The sequence below is a fragment of the Monodelphis domestica genome, chromosome 4 (genome assembly GCF_027887165.1).
Source record: "Monodelphis domestica isolate mMonDom1 chromosome 4, mMonDom1.pri, whole genome shotgun sequence".
Classification (NCBI taxonomy): Eukaryota; Metazoa; Chordata; class Mammalia; order Didelphimorphia; family Didelphidae; genus Monodelphis; species Monodelphis domestica.
The window spans coordinates 56,695,514-56,717,658 of record NC_077230.1 but is presented as its reverse complement, the minus strand read 5'-3'; the positions used below and the strand labels follow the sequence as shown (position 1 = coordinate 56,717,658).

The 22,145-nt window shown below is 35.3% G+C and overlaps 2 protein-coding genes across 8 annotated transcripts in view; one reads left to right on the top strand and one right to left on the bottom strand.

The window, feature by feature from the left end:
• Positions 1 to 22,145, bottom strand: part of CMSS1 (cms1 ribosomal small subunit homolog) — a 430,657-nt gene that overhangs the window by 306,439 nt on the left and 102,073 nt on the right. The window lies entirely within an intron of this gene.
• The window catches only part of FILIP1L (filamin A interacting protein 1 like), a 361,936-nt gene that overhangs the window by 241,441 nt on the left and 98,350 nt on the right, over positions 1 to 22,145 (top strand). For 5 of the 7 annotated variants that reach the window (XM_056793384.1, XM_056793380.1, XM_056793382.1 and 2 more), the window contains one exon: positions 8,060 to 8,119. The exons of the other annotated variants lie outside the window; for them this stretch is intronic. In XM_056793384.1, the coding sequence (XP_056649362.1) occupies positions 8,060 to 8,119 (60 nt within the window). The remainder of the gene's footprint in view (positions 1 to 8,059; positions 8,120 to 22,145) is intronic. 7 annotated transcript variants of the gene reach the window in all.

Genomic DNA, 22,145 nt, shown 5'->3' with positions numbered 1-22,145 from the left:
CCTAGCATCTTTTAAAAAACCCTCACAACCTTAAGTCCCAAATTATGGGCTTTTATCTCTCCCTCCTTTCACTACCAAATTCCAAAAATGGTTTTTTATTCTTGTTGCTATAACATGAGACCCCAGAAAGACTGTATTCTACCTGTGTATCCTATGCCTGTACATCAAAATGATAGAAGACTGCATAAAATATATCGCAGAAGAGAGGACCTTATTTGATACTCTGCTGGAATCAAGGAGGCATAAACTGGGAGAGTGATTATACCACTTCTCTAATCAATAAATTCTGTGGCTTTCCTTTACCTGGAACCTGGGCAGCTAGGTGGCACAGTGGATGAGTTCAAATCTGGCCTCAAAATTATTAGCTTTGTTACCCTAGGCAGGTATCTATCTCTATTTGTCAGTTTCTTCATATGTAAAAATAAGCTGGAGAAGGAAATGGAAAATCAGAAAAACCACAAACGTGGTTGTAAAAAATCCGACACAACTGAAAAAATGACAGGATAACAACAAATATAAATAAGAATGTTTCTCTTTGGAAACACTCTACAGCCTGACTTCTACCTTTCCAGCATCATTAACTATTTTTCCCCTTCACACACACTAAGATCTGGTCCAATTGGCTGTCTGATTACTCCCCTTACATGGTATTCCATCTTCTGTATCTGTGCCTTGGGACATGTTGTTCTCTAATGCTTTGAATGGACTATTGCTTCTTCACCTCCATGTCTTAAAATCCTTAGTTTTCTTCAAGGCTCATTTTAAGGATGTCCAAAACTTGTTGCACAGTAGGAGCTTAATACTAATAGCAGTGAATTCTTTTAGTTGTCCAACTCTCCCCATTCCAATCCATTCTACACACAGCTGACAAAATGATTTTGCTGAAGAGCAGATATCACCATATCACTCCTCTATTACATCCACTGGCTCCCTATTGCCTATAAGATAAAATATAAATTATGCTGTTTAGATTATAAAGTCCATATCTTTACAACCCAATTCATCTTTTCAGTTTTGTCATACAGTACTTTCCCTGTTGTACATATATACTGTTACACTTCTCTAATCATCATGACTTTTTGTCTTGCCACTGGACTCCAAAGAGTCTGGAAGAGAGTGATGACTTTGTGCAATTCTGTCTCACTTAAATCCAATTCATTTCTAAGTCAAGACATCATCTTGTGATACCATTGGCTCTCTTTGAAAATGAAAGAGAAACAATAACAAATAATTGTTGCTGTTGTGTGGTTTTCATTTATGTCTAACTCTTTGTGACCCTATTTGGAGTTTTCTTGGGAAGATATTGGAGTGGATTTCCATTTTCTTCTCCAGATCATTTTACAGATGAGGAAACTGAGACAAACAGGGTTAACTGACTCGTCCAGAGTCACACAGCTAGTAAGTGCCTAAGGGTCATTTTTGAATCCAAGAAGATGAGTCTTCCTGACTCCTGGCCCAGCATTCTATACACAGTGCGACCTAGTTGCCGACTTTTAAATTCAGTGTTTTTAAATATACAAGCCATTCCCTGAAGGAAATGACCATCTTTTTCATGTGAACAAGTTTCTGTTTGTGCTAAATGTAGATATCATTAGGGAAAAAAATAATAAATGAAATAGACAACGGTTCACAGTGTTAAACTGTTCCATTAGCTTCTTTATTTTTAATCAAACATTCTATCTATAGACTATTACTGTTCACAGCTATAAATATTACCAGCCTCATAAGAGCCCTGAAGAATTGCAACAAACATAAAGCACTATGCTGGGCACAAGTGATACAATGACAAAACAAAGCAGTCCTTGTCCCCAAGGATCATAGAAAAGACAGAGAAGTAACCAGAATGTAATCTCAACAGAAATGGCACTTTTTTTTTCCCATGGGAGAGGGAGAGGGAGATCCAAAGGCTACACAGAGAAATAAAAGGTAATTTCAAAGAATCAGATGCACTAAGAATAGCAGGAATGAAGAAAGGCCTTTTAAGAGGTGGTATCTTAGCAGTACTTCAAAGAATACTAATGATTATATTAGATAGAATTGAGGAAGAAGTGCATAAACTAAGAAATAAATATATGTGAGGAAACCCTAAGTCTGCTCTATAGGGCTCCTTCTCAAATAACAGTAAATTTAGTTTCCATTTTTCATCTATTAAACTCATAAGCAACCTGTTTCATCTCTCTCATATAGACAGACATATACACTAGGTAGTGTTCCCATTTGTTTTAATTCATTCCCTCAACTTGAAACCTTTGAAATTTCTAATATCAAATTATCAGATGGGATAAATTATAACCTTAAAATAGTATTACAAAATATACTAAAATACTGAATCCTACCTGGTTAAATCTGAAAGAGTTCTTAAATACAGGGTCTTTTAGAAAAGTGTTCAAGTTAATGGAAATCTGAAGGGCAAATATGCTACTTAAGTGTTTCTTGTGCTTTTTTATTGCCTCAAATAAAATTATTTCTAATTCACTTTTGCCAAATTTTGACTTTTGTTACCTGATCTGCATGAATATGATAAAATATTCATGGAATTTCATGTCACAACAAGCCTGAGGGGGGAAAAAACCAAGGCAATGGAAAAAAACTAGTCAAGAGAGCTTATTATCATATTATAAAACCAAACATTCCTTTATCAGATACCAGAGATTTCCAAAAATTGAATGCTAACCAATATTAATACTATTGACCAAATTAGATTAATCTCAACATTAATACTGAAATATTCCACATGACCCCATTCCTCTGGCCCAGCAAACCTGGTTATTTGCTTCACACTGAGTTATTTTGTACTGTAAACAGATCTCTTAACCGCTTAAAACTCTGCTGGCTGATTTCAATCACTTACAAAACCTCAAGCTACTCAGTAAATCATGATAGCATCAATCAGTGAGAGAAAGAATTTGAATTTTTTTGGTTAGTTTGTGGAGGAGGAAAAAGGGAAACCTCTAACTTTTCTTCTCTTAGAAGAATAAAATGGTTCATTCTCAATAGTCCTTATTGTTTACAATCTTGTGTATGATAAAATAAAAAGGCAAACGATAACAAAAAGCTGAGATTGAAGAATGACTTGGGCTTGAATTTTCTTTTAATTTTAAGAAAAGCAGACAGAATAACAAAGAAGAAGCAAATCTGATGAAGCAACATCTTGAAGCTATTCAGATGGCATATACTGAAAAAAAAAATCCTCTGAAGCTGGCCAAAGGTGAATGATCTGACTATACCAATAAATGACTTTTACATCAGTCCGAAATCTATATTCCATTTCTATGTAATGTTGTGAATCATTTTGCTTTCTTCTTCTGGTTACATGTGTTATCTAAGTGATTTCTTTTTGATTGTTAAAGCAACTTGTGAGGTAAACTTCCATTTCCAGGAAGAAACTTAAAGAATCCAGTAAGATCTGTAGTTTCTATAAGCAATGTTGGTAAAGCCACCATGAACCTTCCTGACCCAAAAGCAACTTGCTGCTCCTGTTGTTTAGTGGTTTCAGTTGTATCTGGCTCTTTATAATCCCATTTAGAATTTTCTTGGCAAAGACACTGGAGTGATCTGTCATTTCCCTCTGCAGCTCATTTTAAAGATGAGAAAACCAAGGCAAACACGATTAAGTGATTTGCCCAGGGTCACAGAGCTAGTAGGTATTTGTAGCTGAACTCAGGAAGATGAGTCTTCCAGACTCCAGGCCCACTACTTTATCTACTGTGCCATCTAGCTGACCCAAGAGCAACTCTTAAAAACTCAAATATACCAGGCTTTGCACTTTGGCCTTACCATCTAGTACTTTGAAAGTGCAAATTTTTAAAGTACAAGTAACTATGGGTACAAATTAAAATGACCTCCAAATACAAGAAAGATTTACAAGATATTTTAGCAGGAAACAACCTGACTGTTCTGATGACACACAATACTTCAAGACCTTTCCCAACACTTACAGCATATTAAGCAACTTTATTCACCTGCTGGTATCAATGATTCCATTCCTATTAAATAAGAATAATTAATTTTATCTCTTAAAAAATTTTGGCAAATAATATTGACATAGGCCACATTGTGAAATATAAGGTTTAAGGTAAATATTATATTCTCATATTTCCCAAGAGAAGTTGCAAAACAGTATGCGAAGAAATTTTGCAATAATCACAAAGAGAAATGAGAAATCCTAACGCAATAAAGTGTCACAAATTAAAAAGGAACATGATTTGTGTTTCACACACAAAGGATGGCAGGCAGAAGTTACAATCAATATTGGTAGTGGGAATATGTACACCAAAGAAATCTTGCTTAAGATCATATCTCTAGGGCTGAAAAGGGCTTTAGAGACCATCCAGTTTGAACCAATCATTTTATAAACAAGGAAAATGAAACTGCAGAGGTTAAGTGATTTGCCCACAGTTTTAAGTGGCAGAACCATAATTCAAAATTCAGCTACTATGAATCCAAATTTAGGGTTACTTTACTATATACCATACTTACTTCCCTTTGACGTCTGCTAAAGACTCTAAGTAAAGCAAAATTAAGAAACCAACCTGGCAACTAAAAACTGTGAGAGAAACGCATGAGGAAATGTACTCCAGGTATTGAAGTCAATAGACACTACATTAGGCAAAAAAAGAATTTTTCCCATTATTAAAAGTAATTACAATGTAAATCAAGCATAAGGGGCACCATACAATCTTCCACCTTAAAAGACAATCCTATTTAACTAGCCATACCAAGGGCATAATTGTTCTGCATTCTGTTTCCTCCCCCAGATTCTAAGTCATTCCTAAATGTTACTCATATTCATTTCCCTGCTCCTTTCCTTCATGAATCCTATGATGAGCAAAGAGATGATTATTGTCAGAAATGGAGGAAGGGTTGATTGTTGATTTGGTTACAATGGGAACCACCTTGTACAAACAAATCCATTCCTACATCCACAAAAAATGGGCTAGGGGTAGCTGGTTATGGCTGCAGGTATACTTATTAATTACTTTAGAGGATGGTGACAACTATAGATTGTTTACACTTGGTAGGAAAGCCTGTAGAGGGAAAAAGTGTATTAATTATTTCTTCATACACCCAAGGCACAAGAGGAAAAATAGTTAAGTTTGAACTAGATTTGATACTGCCCAGGAATATTTTTAGAACGAAGCTGCTAATCCTTTTCGTGAATTCTGCCATGATATAAGCTATAATTTCATATTTTTAAAGGAAAAAAAGGCATGTCAGCCCCTATAGACAACATTTGGGCTAACTACTCATGCTAAAGGAATCATTTCAAAGAGCCGCTTTGCTAAAGAAATTCTCTCTACTTCCAAAAATGAACAGAAAAAGGCTGTCAAGATTAAATTCTCAGCCTGAAGTCCTACTAATATCAAGTGCCATATATGCTTTGTATTGATATCATAAAAGGACAGTTGCAAAAACTGAACCAAGAACAAAATTTAATGAATGAATATCTTTTGCATCTATCCTTTACAAAGACTACGGTGATTTTTAAGATTTTTAAGTCTATGGATACTGCCAGTGAATCCAAGGTCAACATCTTCATTTGAAAAATAGACATTCTTCATTGACTTGATTTTGCTTGTCTGGACTTTTGGGCCAGAGGTCACCTGCAAATAGGAACAGCTAAAGGACCCCATCAGCAACAGGGAATCTCTCTTCCATTTAAAGTCTACCATAGACAAACTCCGGGACATTCTGAAATAGTATCTCCTTGTTTTATGTTAAAGCTTACATTGATCATCATGGAACTGATGAACAAAGTTATCTCTGGTTGCATTTCCCAATGAATCTTGTCCTTGAATTTATGGTCTTGGAACAGAGAGATGCTTTGGAGAAAGGGAAGGGCCAAGAAATGCTGATGATAACACTTTTAGGTACCAATACCAAAGCATTGTTTTATCATATTTGTCACCACATGCAGTGGGATTCCTAGGTTTATCATCACTTTAGCTAATTACAACAACCTTGAAGCAATTTCCTAATATTGGCCTCTTCAAATATCATTTTTACTATGTAGGGCTCATCTTCTTTTGATGGAAAGGGCTGGTGAGGGTAATGGTGATGATGATAATATAAAGCATTTCTGTCAATCCTTTATAAAGAAGCCAAAGAAATGAAAGTTTCAGAGTGATCCTGGCCTTATTTATTTCTCTAATTTCTTGACTCTTCAGAAACATACAGTGAGTTCCTACTAAATAATTCTCATTCTTTTATTATTATATACAGTAGGGCTTCCATTTTCCTTTTTCAATTTTGCTTTTTTTGAGGGGGGCTGGAGAAGGGATGCTGCTGAGGGCTGAGCCTAAGGGCAGGAGCAGCAAAGGAGAGCACATATAATTGGGCCAGCATGTGTTTGCTTAGATCAACAATTCCAGCCATCATATCTCTGGTGGATATGGGGGTCCTACTCTACTTGAAAAAAAGGAGAGCAAGCTATATGCCATGGAGATGTGTAATTTGATGCACAATTTTCTTTTGCTTATTCTTTGTATATGGTTACATATATTATATATGTATGTATTTATGTATTGGGGGAAGGAGGGAGAAAGAGTCAGAGACAAAGACAGAGAAAATGCAATTAGCCCTCTGTGGAACCCTTAAATGTTAGCAACTACTACAGTTATCATTTACTGTAGTTAAATACATTTTTGGTTGAAATTGTAAAACTAGCATGCTCACATAATCTCTATTTTATTATGTTTTGATAACAAAAGAAATCAATAAGAGACATATACAGACCAATATAACTAATGCAGGAACCCACAAGGAATAGACTAAAGAACTTTCAGGGAGATTAATATCCCTAACTACTGTTTTGTATATAAAGGAGAAAGTCTAAAGCACCAATCCCAAAGCATTTCCTCTTCTGTAACTTGAAGAGCCGTGCCATGCCTTTTATATGGCCAACAAAACCCCTATTGGTCCATCTCTTTTTCCCTTGTCTGGCAAGGCTAAAATGTCTAAATACAGAAATTAAATTACACATTCAGCATCTCAAATAAACCCTGATTAGAGGATTACCTTTGACAGTCTGCTCTTAATTCTCTATCCAGGATATTTGGTTAAATACCTTGTCAGTACTCTGTCAGTTATGATACAGACTGATTGAACTAACTTCCTATAATGAGTTGAAATGGGTTAGTTATATAATCTAAATTGTGTACAAGAGCCCCTGGGGTACTGTATGAAGGGCCTCTCTGTGATAGATGGTTTTCTTGGTCTGTGACCAAGGAGCAGATACTAGGGAAATGGTGGGTGGGGATGCTAGAGAAGGAAAGAGTCAGGGGGAGGCAATTATTTACCAAAAAAAGAAAGAGACCTAGCATAATTTGGGAGGTCAAGAAGTATGCTGTGAATGCTAAGAGCAAAGAGAGATGCCTTATTTAACAATTTAAGTCATCATCACCATCAATATATTTATTGTGTGTACATATGTAATGTCAAAGCAAAGTGCTAAATATTGCCATGATGTGATGGCTAGTCAAATCTGTTTGGGGAAAAATATCAGGAAGCATTTCAGGAAAGCAAAATGCAATTAGGGCCAGGGCCCTTTAACACTGAGCTATCATTTTAATGATAAACTGGAAGCACAGAGTTGATTGGAGATAAAGGTCACTTTAAAGAAAAAAATGGTATGGGAGGGGGTATGTTGGTATTGGCACTTAGTTACAGTAAATGGAAAAACGAATCTCATTCTATCCTAAATCCCAGGAAGGGAAGTGTGGGTGTGTAATGTGCCAGAAAATCTTTCCCCTGGCCCTCTTTTGACTAATTAGGGCAGCTTGAGAACAAATGGCAATGAAGAGACACGACTCTTCCAAAAAGAAATAACAGGGGTATCTATTTATTTAAACTATATCCTCAACTCTGCCGAGAAAGAATTTCACTTCCTATAACTTCATAAGTAACCTGCTACCTTAGGCACCTTTGAGAAGAACATGGTCTAAGGAGACGAAGGTCTGCTACACAGTTGCTGAGGGATGTTAGAAAAATATTATCAGTTCTGTCAAATAACTCCAATTAGCCAAATTAGGTATAAACATTCTTGTCATTTTTTTACTAGACACTGGCCACTTCGAATCACCATATGCCAATGCTGGAAGGGAATGAGTCCTTTTGACAAGTGAGCAAAATGAATTCCAGGCAATTGATGTTACTTGTTTTATCTGTGATCATGTAACTAGTCAGTGGCAGAACCAGGACTTTCTGTTTAATGCTCTTAGTGCTCAATTTAATGCTTTATGTATCCAAGGAGAGAACCTTAGGGCGGTAGACCTACTTAGAAAAGTTTCCCAGCTTGCTCTAAAGGTTTCTTTTAGTTTGATATCATCAGTTTATACCAGATACAGTAATAAGAATCTGCCACTTAAGCCCACAACAGAACTGTGAAGATGTGTATTGGTTTACTTTCAAAATCTGTCTCAATAGGAAGATTTATTAAAGGAATGAAGCCCACTTCACTGCTCAAAACTTGGAGAATTCTGTTTTCGTTGCATTAAGTCTTGCCAACAAAATTCTGAACGTGTTTGCATTCTATCAATCTACAGTGTGAGTCAGTTTCTCCTGAAAGCAGTCTTCTAACAAGAAAACCGAGAACTCTGATGACACATTTAGGTAAACATGCTCACTGAGTGAAGTTTCTTGATGTTTTACATCCCTTTAATTTTCCACAACCCTCTGAAATCCATATAGGTTTTCAGGCAGAATTTAAGCTCATGTTGGCCAAAAAATAGTAGAGATTATAAACAAACTTAATAAAACCATAATATTTTTTTAAATTCCATTGCCTCTATAAAATAGAGGAATTCAGTGCTCAATAATATAATGTAGTAATTTTGATTATAAATCGAAGTCCACATTTATAATTAATAAAATGTTTCCCAATTAAAAGGCAATAAATCAATTTCTGGCTTTACAGTCCAGAAAAATGGGATTCAAGGCCCAACTCTGACACAGAACTGATTGTGTGGTATGGCTCTGGACAAGTCATTTAAGACCACCACCTCCTCACTCTTCCATCTATAAAATTAAAGTGGGTGCAGGGTCATGACCAATAGCCTCTAAGATCCCTTCTGATTCTTAATCTGACTCCATCATCAAAATTTTAGGCCTATATAAGCTGCCTGTCTTATAAACATGGATTTTTCTCACTTTGAGGGAGATGCTGTCATCACTTGTTGATAATGATTAATGAGCCCTATGAGTTCATTCTATTCAGAAGAAAGAGAAGTAGGACCAGAGACTATTATTCCCATTGCTTATGCTATGTGCATTTGAGCAGTGATTTCAAACTAAAGTAGAAATAGGGGCCACTAAATTTTATTTAATGATCCCTTCTTGCAGTGTATAGACTTAGAAAATCACATATTACCATTATCTTTGTTCCATTACAGTCTTGGTTATTTTGTTAAATAGTTCCTAAAGATGCTGATGGTTCTGGTTTCACTGCTGGCTGTGTCTGATAGCTCTTAGTTTGAAAATACAAGAGCCAGTTGAGTATAAAGGGGAAAAAAATGCCATGATAGGGGAATAAATAATCTGACAACTAGCCTACAACAATTTAGGTAACTGAAAATTTATACCCTAAAATAGTATTTAATTTAGATTGGGTGAGAGGCATGAATGATCACTTATATAGGATATCTTCATTAATTTGGAAGTTTAATTGATTCATCATACAAGAAAATCCTCTTCTATAGTAGATTCAAACAGTATATCTAGGTCCTCTAATCCTAGAATTTTTCTATGCATGACAGAAAAGGCTATTTCCTTCCCTCTCTTTTTGGTTGTCACTGAAATATCTGTGATCCCCGATAACATATTTTTGATTTTTTTAAATGAAAGCTTATTGTATAAAAGAGTGATAGTAAAAAACTTTGCATACTCTTAATTTTCCCATCTTTCAAAGATGCTTACCATCACTCACTTCTCCCATCACCCGCCCCATTAATAAATGCCACATTTTATTAATGTCATCACTAAAAGACATCACAAGGATTCCCTTCCTGCTATTGCATTCTCGGAGGAAAAAACTGAAAGTAGAGGGCCTAGGAAGTCAAGCTCAATTTTACTCTATTTATATAAGCTACAACCCACCAAAGAATAGTTACTGACAGGTCCATGACTCAAATTTCTATAAAATCCTCACAACTCTCAAGTTAGGAGTCTGAGAAATACTGTGCCACCACACATTTGCATACCAGTTTGAAAGTTACAATGCTTTTATCTTTGGTAATCTACCTCTTGGAGTAATTAAAAAAAAAAGACTAAATGATATTAAGGGAGAAGGGAAAATTCACCCAGAAGTAAAATAGGGCTGAAAATTATCACTTGTTAACAATTCAAGGATTAATTACTCTGCTTATCTATACTCCCCGTTGGTTGCTGTCACTCTTACCCCATCTCTTCTTCCAGTTTTTCTGACCCTCGTCCAATTCTGTAGCATCTTAACTTAAAAGGATGGGAAGGAGAAAGAGATTTGGATGAGTGATTCTCATTCAGAACTGATAATTGTTTTAGTGTGGGAAAAGACTGAAATTAAAGGTCAAAATTAAATTGCTGAATAATATATGTGGCTAGCTGTCCCTTTGCATACTAGTACTATAACACTCAGAGTTGGCTGAACTGGGAAAGGTATGCAAGCGTATCACTATCTTTCCTCCCTTCCTCAAATCAAAACAAAGACAGCTGTATACCTTGAGGAAAATAATAAATTTAAACAACAAAAATATGCCATAAAATCTGATTAGTGCTTACCTACTGAAAGAAATTAAATTCAGTATTCACATTAGTACTCATTTCACTGGGTTCACACATTTAAAATGTTATCAATTTGTAGTTTTTTATGTAAAATCAAAGAAATGCTAAGACAATACCAGATTTTTGTTCTAACCTGCCAGGAGGTATATGATCCATCTATCTTAGCCCAAATCCTAAAGAGGACAGCCTACTGCACTTGTAACATCTTTATACTTCTTTATATTAAATTAAACCTATAACTCCTACATTTGAAATGAACCTAGGAGGCAACAGGGTAGCTCAGTGGTTTGAAAGCCAGGTTTGGAGACAGGAGGTCTTGGGTTCAAAGCTGACCTCAGCTATTTCCTAGCTGTGTAACTCTGGGCAAGTAAGTCACTTAATCCCCATTGCCTAGCCCTTACCTCTCCTCTGCTTTGGAACCAAAACACAGTACTGATTCTAAGACAGAAGGTAAGGGTTTAAAAACAAACAAACAAACAAACAAAAAAACCTCTTGTGATTTTCTGGGGCAAAACAAAAGGTTGTTTCTAAAGTGTCCAAAAAGTGTTCCTATATTGAAATTTAAGAATTTGAAGAAAAATACCTGTCATATAAGACCCAAAATACATCATTTATTACGAACAGAAACTCCAACCTTAACTTTCTTTGCTAGATCTGAGTGATATGGTACTTTGGTGGCCCTAAAATCAGGAGTTTTTTAAAGCTAAGTCTTGACAAGGAGTTGCCCAGCCATAGGCAAAGTAGTCCTGTTAAGATCACATTTAGAGGATTGTGTTACATCCATAATGCCTTATTGTAGGAAGAATAATGCTAAATAAAAGGGTATCCAGAGGAAGGTGATAAGGATAGTGCAGAAGGCCTTGAAATCAAGTCCCATGAGGTACTTTGTTGTCGTTGTTCAGTTGGTTCAATCCTGTCGAACTCTTATTGACCCCACTTGGAGTTTTCTTGGCAAAAATACTGGAGTGGTTTACGATTTCCTTTTCCAGATCATTTTACAGATGAGGAAACTGAAGTAAACAGGGTTAAGTGACTTGTTTAGGAAGTATGTGAGGCCAGATTTGAACTCAGAAAAATGAGTCTCTCACTTCAGTCCTGACACTATCCACTGTACTACCTGGTTGCTGCACAAGGAAAAACTTCCCAAGAGTGATCAAAAAAATGGAATGAACTGCTTCAGGAAGTAGTGGTCCTCAAATAAAGGTTAGATGACTATCTGCCTGTGATGTGGAAGGGATTCTTCTTAAAGTAAGGGTTGGATGAGATGGCCCCTGGGGTCCCTTCCAACTTGAGATTCCATGATTGTTTTTTCTCCACTGCCTAGGAATCTATGCTGAGGTTAATGATGGAAAAAAAAACAATAGTAATAATATGGGAACTTTCCCAACTGAAAAACAATATGACCTAATTAAGATCTTTTAAAGAACTGTTTATAGCTGAGACTGAAAACATGTATTTATCATTAAAAGCAACAATAACAACATCAATCACAATCACTGGTACCAGAAAAGTAAAATACTTGTCTGAAAATTAGGCAGAGAGTACAGGGCAAGTATCCTAAAACCAACTCAGATCATGAAGTAGGAACATTTGTTTGGAAAAACAAGATGCCTATCTCAATTGTTCCTTTTTTTCTGACAAAACGAAGAATCTGATTAACTCAATTAGTTAGAGCTTGTTTTTATTACTGCAAGGCATATTTTTCTCCTGCCAACATGAGCAGTTTTTCACTTCTAACAAATTGGTCTATTTGAATGAGCCAGTTGTATGGGGTAACTTGACTACCACTTTAAAAAAAATTGTGAACTAAACCAACTAAATGTACATTCACAGATAAATTAAAATTTAAACACACACATACCTATGACAAAAAATGTTCAACACAGGTTTTTGATCATAGTTGTTTGAGAGTCCAATACTAACATTGTCTCTCATAATTTTCCACCTTACTTCTATTTGATTGGAGGCAGATTAATTCTTTCTACTTTTTCAATGTATTGACTTCTTATGATATCATGGAGTTACTGAAATCTGTTTTTTCAATTTCATTTTTCAGAAATGTAGTTCTTGGGTAGGCTCTCTATCTTCTTATCTAAGATATTTAATCTCTTTTTAAGCTTTTCCTTTCAAACTCTCACTCATTTATTTATAATTTCATTTTTTACCCCTTGCTTCATATCTTCCAGCTCATCTTATAGTCCATGGGGCCAAGGCATATTTTTTTCTTCTAAGGTTTTGCTTGCTGTAGCTATTGTGCTGCTATTCTCATCTGAGTTTGCTATATATGGCCTGGTTCAAGTCCCCGTTTTTGTTCTGATAGACCAGGGTTGAGAATTTGTCCTGGAGCTGGCTTGTAATACCCCTTATCCAAGCAGTAGCTAGTTTTAGGTCAGTTTGGGAGAGGAACTTCTGGCCTCAGACCCCAGACCCCTTCTACCCACACCCCACAAATTACTAACAAAATGTTGAAATGGATGGAAGAGCTTATATCTTTCTGGTACTCTGTATCAGTGGTCTTTCTGGGGTCTTTTATGGAGGGGCAGAAGTAGGAGAGAAAGGTCTCTATGACCTTTCATGCTGCTATCTTAACTAGAAATCTCACTTTTGGGAGATTGGTGCATATATCAATCAATCAATATTAAGTGATGACTATGTCTCGGGCACTGTGGTAAGCATACTAGAGGTAGAAAAAGAGGAAAAGATAGTTCCTCTCCTCAAGGAACTTAATTCCTATGTTATATTGCTACTCTGTATAATGACCTTCCAGGTTTTTTTTCCTTTTTCCTTACTTATACCCTCCTACATTTCATTACATTCTTCATATTTTTCGCTCAGTTGAATTACGCTATCCCAATACATTGATATACCAGTTTCTTCATCATTTCCTGACAGCCATTTATTGACTCTTTCTTTCTTTTTAAAGTTTATTTAATTAATTAAGAATGTTTTTCCAACGAGGGGATGCCCATCAATTGGGGAATGGCTGAACAAATTGTGGTATATGTTGGTGATGGAATATTATTGTGCAAAAAGGAATAATAAAGTGGAGGAATTCCATGGAGACTGGAACGACCTCCAGGAAGTGATGCAGAGTGAGAGGAGCAGGAGCAGGAAAACATTGTACACAGAGACTAATACACTGTGGTATAATCGAACGTAATGGACTTCTCCATTAGTGGCAGAGTAATGTCCCTGCACAATCTGCAGGGATCCAGGAGAAAAAAAAACACTATCCATAAGCAGAGGACAAACTGAGGGAGTAGAAACACCGAGGAAAAGTAACTGCCTGACTACAATGGCTGAGGGGACGTGACAGAGGAAAGACTCTGAGCAAACACTCTGATGCAAATACTAACAACATGGCAATGGGTTCAAGTCAAGAACACATATGATACCAGTGGAATCATGCGTCGGCCACGGGGGGGTGGGAGGGAGGAAAAGAAAATGATCTTTGTCTTTAATGAAAAATGCATGGAAATGATCAAATAAAATACTATAAAATTAAAAAAAAAAAGAATGTTTTTCCATGGTTACATGAATTATGTTTTTCCCTCCCCTTCTCTCATCCCTCTCCTGTAGCCAATGAGCAATTCCACTGGGTTTTATATGTGTCATTGATCAAAACCTATTTCCATAGTTTTAATATCTGCACTAGGGTTATTGTTCAGTCTACATTCCCAATCATATCCCCATCAAACCATTTGATCCAAGAAGATGTTTTTCTTCTGTGTTTCCCCTTATAGTTCTTCCTCTGGATGTGGATAGTGTTATTTCTCAGAAGTCCCTCAGAATTGTCCTGGATCATTGCATTGTTGCTAGTAGAAGTCTATTATATTCAATTATGCCATATTGTAACTGTCTTTGTGTTATAATGTTCTCCTGGTTCTGCTCCTCTCAGTCCGCATCACTTCCTGGAGGTTGTTCCAGTTCCCATGGGATTCCTCCAGTTTATTCCTTTAAGCACAATAGTATTCCATCACCAACATATACCACAATTTGTTCAGCCATTCCCCAATTGAAGGGCATCCCCTCATTTTCCAAAAATTTTTGGCTGTAATTTCTGACGTGAAAAAGAGAGAAAAACTGTGCTGCTCATGATGGACATTTTAGGAGAAAGAATGACAACTACATTTCAGGACACTATCCTCAAAAGTTAAAATTGATTTTAGTAATTTATTTAGATTCCTCATCTATGAATTTAGTTAAGCCCCTCTTAAAACTATATATATATATATTCTTCTACATCTATAACTCTTCTGGATATTGAGTTACATATGTTTACTACTCGCTCTGTAAATTAGAACTTCATTCTTTAAGGGCTTTGTAAGCTTTAATTCTAGGGGTTTGGAATTTGGTAAATAAGTCTGCACTTTACCCTATCCACACAATTCTATATTTCACAGACTTCATTCACATTCATTCTAACCTGTAGTTATTTTCTTTAATCATTCCATAAACATTGAATCCCTACTTTGTGCCAGGTACTGTGCTAAGTACTATGGACACACACAAAAAGGAAAAGGTAATACCTATACTCGAGGAATTTAAAATGTATTTAATACAAAAGTTATGATACCTTCTTAGTCATTTTGCATGTTATTCTCTAGAGCTATTGCTTCTTTCTTTGATGTATGTGGTACACTCCAGGAATGGATACACTATAGTTTCTACAAGTTTACTATTAGATGTTTTATTTAATTAGCTTTTAGGGCAATTATAAGCATTTTATTAGATATTTTGCTGTAAGATAATAATCTTATCTTTTGAAGAGTTTGGTAATGATTCAAGATCTAATCTGGCTCAAAATTGAATCTATGATTTTATTTTATTTTTTGGATTTTTATATTTATTTTATCAATTGCATATAATAAATTTATGATTGTATTTTAAATTATTTCCCTTTTTATTATAAAAATGACAAACATCAACAAATATGATAAAAAAACTAAATGGGGTAGCTAGGTGACTCAGTGGATAGAATGTAAGGCCTGGAGATGGGAGGTGCTAGATTCAAATTTGACCTCAGGCACTTCCTAGCTGTGTGATCATGGACAAGTCACTTAAATTTTTTGGCCAGCCCTTACTGGTGTTTTGCCTTGGCACTGGCATTTAGTATCATTTCTAAGTCAGAAGGTAAGAGTAAAAAAAAAATTAACAACCCAAATATGAGCATTTCCTTATTAAAAAAGAAAAAAGGAGAAAGAATGATTGAATACCAGTAGGTATAGTTTGATATATTTTTCCCTACATAAAAATTTTAACTTGGTAATTCTCACACCCTGTTTACTTGTGTTCCTTTCTGAACTTCTTCATCTCATCTGCATATTTTAAAAAATATTTCACAGGCATTCTTTTTTAAAAATATATCTTTAAATGATTCCCCCATTGCTGTAAGTCTCCCTAACCCTTCAAAAAGGTATTCTTGGTAATAGATGAATATAAGCAAAACAAGCTCATTTTGCACCACAGTCAAAAGAGGGGGAAAGTCTGATTCATTATTAGCCTTCAGGAGTCATGGTCATTGCACTGATCAGAATTCTTAAACTGTTCCTAAGTCTTTTCCCTTACAATGTTGCATTGTATAAATTTTTCTCACTTCGCTTTATATCAGTGAGCATAAGTTTTCCTAGGTTTTTCCTTACTTCTTACTACATAGTAAGATTTAATTATATTCATATACCACAATTATTCAGTCATAGTTACCCCAATTTTTCCAGTTCTCTGCTATTACAAAAAGGGTTGCTATAAATATTTTCTGTGCACACAGATGCATTCTTCCTCTCTTTGATCCTTTTGGGGATTTAGTAGTGACATTGCTAAATCAAGGGGTATGCACAGCTGAAGAACACTAAACATATAGTTACAAATTGCTTTGCAGAGTGGTTCGACCACTTTAACCAACACAACAATGTTTTAGAGTACCTGTTATTCTTTAGTTCCTTGGACAATTATCATTATCCTTTTATGTTATCTTTTATTAATCCAATCGGTGTGAGAAGGAACATCAGGTTTTTTAAAAATGAATTTCTCTTATTACTGGTGCTTTGGAGAATTTTTTATATTGTGGCTGATAGTTGCCTTTATTGTTGTGAGATCTGTTCATATCTTTTTTCCTTTATACATTTTTATTAATTTTATTAAATAAATTTGCCACAAAGTCCCCCCCCCCCCAATTAACAGAGTCCATCATTTAATAAATACAATTTGGATATTTCCGTTTAAAGGCACTAACTCACAACTGACATTGTTTATCTGGCATTTAGTTACTGTAATAGATTACTGCACTTGTTGGTTAGGAGAGCTGAATTTGAAACAGTGCCTCATATATTTTGCTGGCTCTGTGACTCTGGAAAGTCCCTTAACCTCTATCTGCCTTTGTTTCCTCATCTATAAAATGTAGTTGTTTATAGCTCCTCTCTTCTAAGTTTTTGTGAGAAATACAGTATATATAAATATACATATATACATATGAATTTTCCATACACATATGACTCCGACAGTTTTGATATCAGAGGTTGGCATTAGAAATTATATGGAAATTTGGGGGCAGTTTTTGTAGAAGTTGCAGACATGTGAATGCTAGTACACGACATAGGAAAAGTTTAGAAACTCAAAAATGCATGAAATATATGAATACTATTATATAATATCAACATATTTTATTTTTTAACACCATAAACGAAAAAGGAAAAAAATTCTGATTACTTCTCTGATATGAAGAGAGGGCCATAAATTTTTACACAGATTTTCTAGACTGTAGGGGTGACAGAGTCCTAACCTTTGAGATGTGGAAGGGTTAGTTCTATATACACTTACATATTTAAAGATTTTATATCTTTGCAAAACTTTGTAAAGTGCTCTATTATAGCACCTTTTATCTGTTGTGCTTCTTTCCTTTTATATATTCTCAGGATCTTTGTCCAATACAATTAGCTCATTCATATCATAAGATGATAGATTTTGAGATAGATAGGACCCCTAAAGGTCAACAGAACACAATCTACTTATTTGGGTCCAACCCACTCATTTTTGAAATGAAGAAACTGAGGATCAGAGAGTTTAAGATTTTTGTTTTGGTTGGGGCAATTGGATAGTACAGTGGGACCTGAAGTCGAGAAGGTCTAACTTCAAATCTGGCCCCATACATTTACTAGTTATGCTATTGTGGGCAAGTCACTAACTTTCTCTTTGCCTCAATTTCCCCATCTGAAAATGGGGCAAATAATAGCATCTATCTCCCAGGGTTGCTGTGAAGATCAAATGAGATAATATTTGTAAAGTAGTTAGTGCAAAACCTGGTACAAAGTAAAGTGCTATATGAATGTCAACTACTACTACTATTATTATTGCTTAAGGATACTCTGGTTATAATCAAGAATACCAGAAATCAAACCTTAGTCCTCTGAATTCACATACAGAACTCTGTCCACTGCAGCACTCTGCCCTCTTAAGCTTTACATTAAAATATTCAGATGATTTTAACGTAACTAGCAGAGTTAGAGATGTCATCATCTCTTCTTTCTCCAGGTCCTGATAAGAAATATTACTCATGAAACCACCCATCTAACTCAATTTATAACCCTTGTGTTATAAGCAAGAATGTAGGGATATAAAATATCGATTCAACAAATATTTATTGAATATACCTGCTATTTTGTGGGTGCAATACAGAGCAGGAACTATCACAAATGGATCTCAGTGAAGCCTGTCTTCCAAGAAAACACATGATGAACATTTGTTGGTTAGTCATTTTTCAGTCATGTGACTCTATTTGGAGTTTCCACGCTTAAGATATCAGAGTACTTTGCCATTTCCTTCTCCAACTCATTTTACAGATAAGGAAACTGAGGCAAAAGGGGTAAGTGACTTACCTAGAGCTGCACAGCTAGTGTCTGGGGTCAGATTTGAACTCAGGAAGAGGAGTCCTCCTGACTCCATATATGGCACTCTATCCATTGTGCCAGCTAACTGCCCTATGATGGATACAGGGAAGCTTAAGAGTACAATTCTTTGCACTTTACTCATAGTTGGTATGTAACACCTTTTTTGAATTTTGGTAGTTACCAATAAACAATAAAAGGCTATCATACTCATAAAAATATCATATAAAGCTATCTATTTAAATGATATGTTGAACTCAGACCAGAAAGAGAAACACTGACATAAGTAATTTGTTCCTGGGAACAAACAGAGAGAGAGAGAGAGGTCCCAACGGTGATTTGCATATGGTTCTTTATAGTAAGAACAACTAATGTAACCCTTTAAGAGAATTGAGTCTTGGGGGAAATTGTACCTAAGCTTTTTACTAGGATTCCTAGCTCTCCTTATCCACGAAATAAATTGTAGAGAAGCCAACCTTATCCATTATAAGAACATCCCATCTAGAGCTTAACAAAGGAAAAACTATTTGGTTGAGTATAAAGTTACACAAATTGTTTATATAAAGAGTAGAAGTTTTGTTTGACTATTTAACTTTAAAATGCATACTGTGGAGATTCAAGCAATGTAAACTGTGTATTATCATTGTCAGTGTAAATTAGAGGTCTTGATTTGCAGTAATCCTTCCCCAATGAGTGTCTGGCAAATAGCCAGGCAAGAGTACATAATTTAAAACACTCACACCAGTTTCATTCTGAAGCATTTTGTTTAGTGTTTAATACTTTCTCTAGGGACAGGAAAATTACAAAAGTGCATTGTTTTGACATGAGCTAAAATGAGTCATCTCTCGTCATTACATTTTCAAGGATTTGGCATTAATCTTCTGAGACAATAAAGTATAAACATTTGAAATAAAATATCAATTTTCTTGAATAGTTTTGTAAAGTCATGCTACTCTTCACATTGTAGCACCAAGTTTCAATCTCTAAATTAAGGCAACATCCTTTACCTATTTATGACCATTTTGTTTTTTTTCTCCAAATATTTTTTGCAACAGGTTTTCCATTATGATTAACATTTTACATACCTGGGATATAAACAGCAGGTAAATATTTAACATCTAGATGAGGAGGGGGGGGTATGGGTGGAGCGGGGATATCCACCTAACACTTTTAAGTTTAATCTTCATTGTTAAAGATATTGTCACTAATGCCCCAAAGGCTTAAAACTGGGCAACCATTTGATGCTGTAATAATACTACTGGGTCTGTATCCCAAAGAGATCACAAAAAAGGAGAAAGGACCTACTTGTTCAAAAATATTTATATCTGCTCTTTTTGTGGTGGCAAAGAATCAGCAACTGAGAGGATGACCATCAATTGGGGAATAGCTGAACAAATTGTGGTACATGTTGGTAATGAAATATTATTGTGCTACGAGATGATTTCAGAAAAAGTTGGAAAGATCTGTATGAACTAATGCAGAATGAAGTAGCAGAACCAAGGGAACACTGACCACAGTAACAGCAATACTGTCTGATGATCAATTGTCTCAGTAACATAATAATCTGGGTCAATTCTGAAGGATTTATGTAAAGGAATGCTATCCTCCTCCAGAAAAAGAACTGTTAGATTCAGATGCTGATCAAAGCATACTATTTTTCCCTTTAGCTTAATAGTATTATTTTGGGGTTTTGGTTTTATATGAGTATTCTTTATGACAATGACCAATATTAAAGTATGTTTTGCATGATAATACATGTATAACTCAGATCAAATTGCTTACCATATCTGAAAAGACAAAGGGAAATGAGGAAGGAGACAATTTAGATGTTATAATTTCAGAAAATATATGTTGAAAATTGTTATTACTTGTAATTGGAAAAATAAAATATCTTTGAATAAAAAAAAAATTTGATGCATGTTTTGCAACAATCAACAAAACCTTGAGGTCACTGGCTGAGCAGAGGCTATTCAATGATTTGTGGGTGTTCAGTGCCCATTTTGAAGCCAAGGTATTGTTTTCCATCTCTAAATCATTTGATAGATCCCCATAGCAGGTTGTCCTGGCATAAGAAAGCAAGGAGATTCATTACTAAGAGCTATTAAGGAGTGAATCTTTAACCTACTATTTCAAGATCCCTTTTGGCACAGCTAAGGCAACTCATAGGTTCAGAGAAATCTGATGGGGAAGATGGGGAAATGGGAAGGGAATCTGTCATGCCCTTCCCATCATTTTTGGTCTGGCTCTGCAAGCTGCTTGCCCTCAAGAGAGCATATATGTTTGAAATAATATGGCTAATAAGAATCTGATACCAGTAGCAAACTGAAAAGTAGCAAAATGCATTTGGCTGGACTATGTTACAATTTAAAACCTTGATATTTAAAAATAAAAAGATGCTCCATCACTTTGTTAAATCTTGATAATTGGGAAATTACTAAATCAAATGTGTCTTCAATCACAGCACAAGGAATATGGAAATATGTACTGCATGAAAACACAGGCATAGCCTATATCAGACTATTAATCTGAATTCCAACATGTCAGAAAATATTTTTTTTCAAATACCCCAATAAGTCCAACTTTGTGGCATTTGCTGATTTCCAAAATATAAAAGCTCACACTGAAAATGCAACAGTTGCTTTTCCCCAGCTAGTTTGAGTTGGTTCCAGCACACCAGAGCCTAACATACCTTTTCTAAAATAGTAGTAAATTCACTCTTAAATTTCCATTATGACAAGAGATAAGGATAATTTAGTGAGTTTAAATCTGATATAGAACTCCCAAACTGATAGTGGATACTGCTCCCTGTGCTTTGTCAGACAAATGACTAGTTCATCCATCTATACATGCTAAACACAATGAAGGGACTCAAAGGAAGGTTAACATCTATCCAGAGAGAAATAACCTTGTGTACTTGAGGCAAGGTTTGAAAACTGTTATCTGTATGTTAATGTTCACTGAACCACATGAGACTTGATTATCTTAAAACAAATATTTGTGTCCATGGAAAATGAGAATATTTGGCACTATTAGTGAATGAATTCTGAAACTCAGAGAAGCTTCAGTCACAAAGAATGACTCTCACCAAACAACCAAACAAATCTAGAAACAATTCATGTATCTGATGATTGGGGCTGAATAAATTGTGTATTAGAAAGAGAGGTCCATAGAAGTGTGTTCCAATGAACACTACAATACTTATTAGGAATGTATTTTGGACTACTGCTTTAGACTGTAATTTCACTGAACTATAGAACCTTATTAAAGAATCTTCCCTCCGAAAAATCCCCACAATTCTTCTGGAACTTATATAGTCTTATACTTTTTTCATAAGAAATAAGAAGTAAACGGAAAACCATTAAGAGGTTGAATGAAGAAAGCAGAATCAAAATGATAGACACACAACTATAGAATCTCAGAAGTGGAAGTGGTCTCAGAGGTCATTTAATTTAAACTACAATGGAACAAAAAACACTCTCTTCAACATGTCTATTGAGAAGTAATCAAATT